Below are 8,366 nucleotides of genomic sequence, written 5' to 3'. Positions count from 1 at the left end.
TTCCTACACTGGTCTTACAATCGGGGCGGCGACACTCCCCGCCCCGAGTGGTGTGTCGGTTCAGGTCCTTTGAGGCGCTACGTTGTCAATCATCGGCTTTAATTATCTTATATCTCTGTTCGTCCTCTGTTGAACACTGAATTGGGACAAAGGTGGCCCAGGCAGACGCCGCCGCAATGCCGCGCAATGCCGCAGCGGTTCCTAGCGCCGTGAGATCAGTTACCCACGATAAGGTGGTCTGCGCGGCGGCAATGCCGAGTCTTCGCAGGGTCTTCGCACAGCGGACCCGACGCGAGCTTATCCTAACTTCAGATAAAAAGTTGCGCTTGGCGTCGCATTCCCCCTTCACTTGCCACTGCGTAGGTCGGTGGGGGGGTTTTGCCAAGGAAGAGAGGGGGGTAGGGAGGATGACATCAGAAAGGTCATCATCTCTTTTGCCGGTCGTAATGAAGGAAGCCTAATGACACACATTAATATATACTTATTAATACTTACTACTTACGTAAAAAAAAAATGGTGATTTTATGTCGTTGGGTAGAACAGTACAACAAAATTGACTGATAATGTTAATAATAATAATACAGACATCAGATGTTGTGTTGTTTTATCCTTTATTGTTTGTTACTTTGGGCTAAATTGTTTTGTCGTGTTTTTATTTTGGTAAATTTTTATGCATCGGATGATATGAAAGAACATCTTCATATGTTTTACAGGTCCTTTATACCGGGGTTTAGTTGTTCTTGACGCTTCGGCCTACGTGCCTGCGGGCCGAAGGCATTACGAGACTTTGCGAATCTACTTTGCGCCGGGCATCCCATACTGCGCCTCATCCGGCCTGGTTTTGGAAAACACACGAGTCCGGCATCTTGTCGCGGCGTCCCTTGGGTCCACCTTTGATCCCCAATGAGGTCTCCTTAAACTTCAATTTGTGGATTAATAGTGTAGAAGGCCAACCTTATAACACCTAAATTCCGTTTAGTTGCTCCGCTTGGATGTCTGAACTTACTCAGGCCCACTACACAGCGTAACAAATTTTTCCATCGTTGTTTTCGATCGTTATGCTGGGTTGGAATTTGACGTGGACCTTTTGTGTTTGGTGGGGTAAGACAAAAGGGTCGCCCTGTTTACTTGTAAAGTAAACGTTACAACCTACAAGGTATTTTCAAGACAAACTTTCCTACATTAACTCTAATAATGAATATTATAATAGCAATTACAGTCACGCAGATTTTACCAGAATGTTTGCCACGGCCTGCTTATAATAACAAATAGCGTATTAAAGGCCCTTTAACATAGCAGGTTGGTTTGAATGTTCACCTGGATAGTACGATATAAAATATTATATCCACATCCCTGGTATGGCATATATTCCGTTATAAATATGAATAAATAAAAAGTTCTTATGGTTGTCTAGTTACGTAAAATCGGTAAGGAGTAATAGCGAGTTAAATTGTGACAGAGAAACGTCACCCGACTAAGACACTCTTGTCGTGGTAGATGTCCGGACCGAATACATTGATGTCGCAGAGGTCGCGAAAGGTTGCCGTTGCAGTGCACGACCAAAGAGGAGGACCTAACCACTCAACCGGGTTATCGGCATCGGTGAAGACACGAGTATCTTCACCAAGATTTAGACCTAGTCAGACATAGTCTAGAAACGTCGGGAAAAATTCTCTAAACCCATACCCCTTTATCTCTCCCAGACACAAAACGACTGTGAACCCCACTCAGGACCTTGTGGTCCCACCTATGGAATAAGTAAATATTTTCCCTGCAGTTTTTCACGTCCAAAACGTACCTATCCAGTGTAAATTTAATACATAAACGGCAATTCATCGAGCTCAGAAAAGTTATCGAGTCCATTTTTATTTATCGTATGATAAGTCAATTTATTGATTATCGCGACAGGCCTACTCACACTTCTATTGTCTCGCGCTCCAACACATTGTTCATGGTAGGCTAAGGGGTGGGACATCTCTAAGAGGTTGACCAATCACAACAGAGCCGGCCAGCTAACCAATCAGAGCAGACTGGGCTCTGGTTTCAGACAGAGGGTGAAAAGAGGTGCTGCAGCACAGGCAGTATGAGACAAATAAAACACAGCGGAGGTACTCAATACAAATATGGACCTGAATATGATCATGATATGTCCTCTTTTAAGTTTTCAAACAGTCATTTTAATATTTAACACTGGCATTATTTGCAAATCAATATTGCAAATGAAGAATTTAGAATTTGAAGCCTTGAGTGTCATTTCATTTCTTCTTTTTTATACATTATAATCTCTTTCAGTTGGATAATAAAGAAAGAGATAATCTATTCATTTTCAGGAATAAAGTTCAGATTCAAAATGTAGGGGATACTTTTGGGACATTTTTTAACTGTGAGATTGAACATTTACAGTAACGGTCAAATAAAGGGCTGCAGAAAAGCTCTCTTTAAAAAAAAAAGAATCAACTTTTTTTGACATTTTTCAGGTTAATCTTTTTCATTTTGAGAGGAACACAATTATTAACGCTCTTAAACGACTGGTCGAATCTGTCAAATGATTATTTTAATAACATGGTAGCAGCAGCTCTGTCTCGTTTTGTAATAGTTCTAGGTTGGGCTTTTAACATTTAATTTAGTACTTTTATCTCAGTTTAGTTTTTTCATTCCCATGCTTTAAAAGCTTCTCACTGATGCACATGTTTAGACCTACTTACAAATTGAAATGCAGATTAAGCTTCAGTTCCTAGATCAGCTGTATTACAAACAGAGCAGCGTTGAGCCCTATGGTTGAGCCATGCAAGATTTAGAGCAATGGAGACGGTGTCGCTGTGAGACTGAAATAAGAGGGAAAATAAATTGGTTTTCAGTAAAACACAAAAATAAAACCATGAAAAGGTTATTAAAACAGGAAATGTGAGATGAATTATGAGTAAAGCGCTTTCAGTTATTAGTAAAAAATACATTTGCTGAAATCTTCCTTTCGGCTAAAACTATTTATTTTAACAATGAACATTTGCTTATCAATGCGCGTGTGTTTTTTTTTCCTAGGGCAAAGTATGCCCAAGAGAGACATTCTGCGGTTGAGAGATAACTTCTTTTCACATCAGAAAACCTTTTACTAAACGCCATGCACCAAACATAAAAGCAAGTACAATAGCCCAAAGTCGCACTCCGAGATAAAGAAGCAAAGCAGTTCTTTTCATTGTGGAGATTTTCCATATTTAGTAAAAGGTTCTGGCATTAAAAGTGCAACGTGATGAAACTACAGAGGCTCTGCAAGAAGCAACACTTTTTCAATCTTATAAATGACATGTTATATCTCTTAAAGATTTTCCGTGTTAGCAGAGGTGGTTTACTACATTGCGGCCCCCATAGAAATAAGTAAACAAATGATTTTTTGTTTTTTACTCATTGTTAGAACATTTTCCAACTCTGTCATAGCAAACATATTTCCCTTGTTGCTTTATAGGTAGGATTTAAAGGTAAGCAGGACTTCCTCCCTGCTGACTGCAACACTCCTGCTAGTGTGCCTGACATGTAATGGATTATAATAAATATGAGGCTGCATATAATCCTCGCCCCCACACACCAGCAGTGTGTTTTAAATCTCAGTCAAATATTAAGATTGCTATTCCATTAGCTGAGTGAGAGCAGTTTCTATCTTAATTCAATCCAAGCAAACAAAGCGACCGCAAAGTGGAAGTTAAACCAGGAAGCCCCTCCCGCATTTGCACTCATAACAAAAGGTCTAATATTTCCCTAAAGCACTTCACTGCATTCATTTATTCCCCTTCTTCCTGTGTTTGTTCCCGAACCCATCGGCGTGTTTCCTTTTTCTTTCTATTCACTCCCACACCATTTATCCCCTTGTCTAAGAGTATTTCCACACCTTTTAACCAATCTGTTCATTTCCCTTTTTATTCTCGTGTTGAACGGCTGCCCTGTCACTATGACGGTGACAGCAACGTCACCTGAAGAGAAAGAAAAGCCACTGCATATGAGATGTGTTTTATTTCCACTATTGCCATGCTTATGAACAAAATGCAGTTGCCTGTCAGCGCCAGTTGGAGTTCAGCTGAATAATGCCATCGCTCAGACCTGAGGCTGGAGGAAAGCAGGCAGCTCTTTAGCTCACTGACATTCGCAAACATACAGCAGCAGCACTCACAACCTGAGAGCAGGGTGTTTATAATTTATGTCAGCAATGATGAAGGGTTTAGAATAAATGACAGGGACATATATCATTAGATATTATATATAGACATTTTTGTTCATTGGGATAAACCCCTTGAGATGCACCATCTCGTTTTCAAGGGGGTCCGGACAATAGCAACAACTTACAGACATACATAAACAAAAAGACACAATGCAAAACATGACACACAGGACAAACCACATACAGTCTAAGTAAAATTCAAGCAATGCACACAATCATAACAATTTGAGACAGTCGAGCAAATCAGTTTCATCAAAATCAGTTAATAACAAGTACAGGCCAGTTGAAAGTGAGATAACAATGCATGTTGAAATATACAGGGCTCTCAAGTTTTGAACAGAGTTCAGAGTGAGATTTTGGCAGCGGTGTTTGGTACTCCAACTTCTGGCTCCCCTCAAAGTTCCCATGAAGCCCTCTGTACCGCGAATGTCAACGGGGGGGGGGCTAGTGGAGTGCACGCGTCTCAAAGCCTAGTTTGTTTACAAAATTGCGGCGCAACTTGGTGGGTGGTACCCTGGAAAGAGATCTCAGCGTGAGAAATACAAGGTGTGGCGTGTGAGCGTGTGAATGGAATGAAATGCGTGTGAGAGAGCTCTGAATATATTTATATATATTACATCAAATAGAACATTAAACTTCAGTTTGTTGTTGAGTTTGATGAACACCTTTCTATAAACACAGCCTTGTTAATAGAGCTTTTTAATGTTTGAAACTAATTGGATGTTGTTTTATTGTAGATCAAAATGCTTGAAAGACCACCTGTTCTACACATTACATATTTTACTGAACTTTATAGGCGAAACTTTCCATACAAACATCATTCCTTTTCAATTTTTCTGATAAATTAACCATGACCTTTTCCACTGCAGCCCTTTTCATAATTCATGTGAAGCTGCCTTTCAGAAACTTCCCTTCAATCTTATGTTACACTCTATGAACCAATAGTTCTCTCAATAGGGTTTAAATAAATATATCTCTCACGTGTACGAGCAGCCCAAATCCAGGAAATCAAATTAAAATATCACTTGGCACACTGAGCCATTCTGCCCCCCTTCCCGTCAAGTTCATAGAGCCCAGAACAAGACGCTGAACTCCCTTGTTACCTCGCACTCTTACCCAGTCTCTTAGCCGTTCGTCGCCCTCGCCATGACGTCAAGAGAAATGGCTGCAACACTGCTTTTCCCTCGACTCGGTCTTCGTTCTCGAGAGACAGATGCTGGCGTAAAAGCAAGGAATGGGAGTGGATACCAGCTACTTCCTTACAGTACTGCTTTCTTGCTCTAAGCCGCCCATTTTTCGCCGGCTCTACCCAAAAGAGGCGTCCTTCTACCGACCACAGAGGGAATCCCTTATTCCCACTTCTTTCAAGCCAGTAGGCCCTCCCTGAGACATCAACTTGGCAGGAGGAAGCGCAGCTTTCCTCGGTCAACTCCACCAAGCCCGTGGAATCAATCCTACCCCCCCCCCCCCCGGTGGACTCCGCGGAGGGTCCCTCCAAAGGTCCGTCGCAGGTCGAACCCTTCCTGGTTCCAAATCTGGTATCTTGGTCTACCTCCTAATATTAGATGAAGCGACCGTGACCTCGGGAACCCTAGGGGGTCGTCTCGACCAACTACACCGGTCCCTTTTCTTCAAACCTCTCCGAGGACGAACCTTGACGATCGAGGCGCTGGGCCGTGCCGTATTCGCCCCTACTTCTATCTACATCCTTATAAAAAAGGTCTCGGACCTTAATTCGTAAAACTTTAAAGGTACTGAAAAGGTCACAAAAGTTACCTGGGCATCTTGGGACTTATGTCTGTTTATCATTTTACATTTTCTACGTTATTCTATAATATATACAATATATCATTATAATATATAAATATTCGGGTTAACCTTACATTTATACCACATTCAACGTCGGTCTTACTACAAACCATACAAGAAGTTTTCGTCAACTTTTAGCTTTTTATGTTATATCTTTTATGATGATAATTTGGTAATTGCGGATACAGCGCTAAGCGGGAGTTGGCGAAGATAATTGACGTCGGCTCTAGCACGTACACAAGGGGGTTCCGGTCCAAGTACAGAGAAGCTAGTCTGGATCCTTGCCAAAACGTTTCGTGAACTAAAGATCATCCTGGCCAGTTTCACCCTCGATGTAGGAACCAGCTGCTTCCGCCCCCGTATAGGCCAATCCCTGCGATTACTCACCTCTTACCGTTTATGCTTCATCTATGTGCAAGGATAAACCCATTCAAAAACTTTTTTTTTTATACTAAACTACAAATAACAACAAACCGTCGATTGCTTCGTCTATCTTATGCAAAACTTGTCATAAAGCCAATTCAATAAACTTCCAAAAAGAACACACAGCGCTTAAGCTGATGTTAAGCCGGGTATAACAGATGTCAACCATGTTAGCCGATAGTATAACCGATGTATAGCCGGCTAGAGTTTGTTATGATATAAATGCGCCATCAGTAATGTGTAAAGATATCCTTTATGTTAAGATCATTGAAGATATTAGGAATATTTCAAATGTTAACAACTTATATGTACGTAAAAAACGGAAATAAAAAACCGAGTCCTCTTTTTTTACTTGTGTAGGTACAAAATACCTTTTTGCTTGAGGACCTCATGTTTGGTCCCAAGGTGGTAGTCTACAATTCCTGTCAAAAAGACTCACTTCCACCCTTCACTACTCCCTACCTCCAAATATCCTGGACGTGGTCCACTACTCTTATCAGTCATTATTACATATATTATAGTCACAAAGGGTAAGTAAACGACTCGTACTCTGACCGTCTTTTCAGTCACCCTTTTGCGACTTATATCAATATTATAACACCAGTCGAAAAACAACAATCGGTCTTATAAACACCTCTCAGGTGTACTATCAGGAATGTACAAAACATAATACATTTATTGCTACAGACGTAAGTTATCACCCGAAAGAAAAAAAAAAAGAAAACGCACTGAGTTTCTACCTTTCGCAAAAAGTTTCTTGAAAAAGAAGAATGTTTGACATGAGTATTTAGTATTTATTTTTACAGATGAGAAAAGTTATCACTGGAAAAAAAAAAATTGGTCCACTGCTTTTCGTCGTAAGTCCGCGTCGTCACAATACGTGTCACCGTCGTGACTACCTCTGAGACTACGTCCCAAGGGAATCGTGGTCAAGACGTCGATTGACGACGCTCTCGTTCGACGATGGTGTCCGTCACGATGTTTTGCTTTTTCTTGTCTCTCAATCTCACCTTCTGGTCGTTCTTCTGCTTTCTGTTCAGGGTCAAACCGTTCTGCGAGAAGGACTCCGGCTACGTCAGTCCTGACGGGTAGGTTATGAAGTCTACGAAAAAACTTTACTTAATGATAATTAATTAATAAACAACCGTAGTTATTTACTTTTTTAATGTACGGACTATACCCTTTTACACAAAATTATATTATAAAATAGGTAATTACGGAACAAGCAGCGATTAACGTAGATGGGGTTTATGAAAAATAGGAATTTACGGACACTAGCGATTAAACGTAGTATGGGTTAGATAAGATAGAGATACACGTATTAAGTTTATTATTAGAGGTGTAATAAAATCGTAGACCGAACTTTCGTTTTGATTTTATTTTAAAAAAAATGTATTAACGTATATATTTAATGTCCGCAGTTCCCATTTCCCTATTGCTCATAATTTCCCTAAACGGGTTACATGTTTTACTTTATTACATGTGTGTCACAAGTTACCTCCTTGATCCTTCATAAACTAGTATAAGTGTATACTATTTTATATATTAGTATGAATTTTTAATGTCCTTCGGAGTGTTTTTGTGGCACGTACTCAGCTCGTGTCGTCGACAGTGACCGTAGTCCACAAATTTTCTGGGACCGAGGAAAGGTTGTTTCACACATGGTAGTAGTCTACACTCCGGACGCAAGTCTTCCGTGTCGCGTTTTGCATGTCGTACGTCGAGGTGTTCACGTGTCCTGTACTTCAGTGTCCGTCACTCGTGTCTGGACACCCTGACAAATAGGGGTCCAAGGTTTTTGGAGGTAGGACCTCCTTTCACTCCGGTATTCTTTTTTCTCCGGTTGTCTGACATACGGACACGACCTTTATTACGTGTGTCCACCCTGACGGTGAAACGCGCACGTCCTCCTCCCTTCCCCCCCCCT

The 8,366-nt window shown here is 41.0% G+C and overlaps 1 protein-coding gene across 1 annotated transcript in view; it reads left to right on the top strand.

Annotated features, from left to right (window-relative positions):
* Window positions 1-7,402: 7,402 nt before the first annotated feature.
* The window catches only part of LOC104963985 (uncharacterized), a 54,975-nt gene continuing 54,011 nt past the window's right edge, over window positions 7,403-8,366 (top strand). The window contains exon 1 of the mRNA XM_010792683.1: window positions 7,403-7,527. Coding sequence (XP_010790985.1) covers window positions 7,403-7,527 — 125 coding nt within the window. The remainder of the gene's footprint in view (window positions 7,528-8,366) is intronic.

The sequence above is a fragment of the Notothenia coriiceps genome, unplaced genomic scaffold (assembly GCF_000735185.1).
Source record: "Notothenia coriiceps isolate Sejong01 unplaced genomic scaffold, NC01 NC01_scaffold00036517, whole genome shotgun sequence".
Classification (NCBI taxonomy): domain Eukaryota; kingdom Metazoa; phylum Chordata; class Actinopteri; order Perciformes; family Nototheniidae; genus Notothenia; species Notothenia coriiceps.
This window is presented reverse-complemented; position numbering and strand designations above follow the sequence as displayed.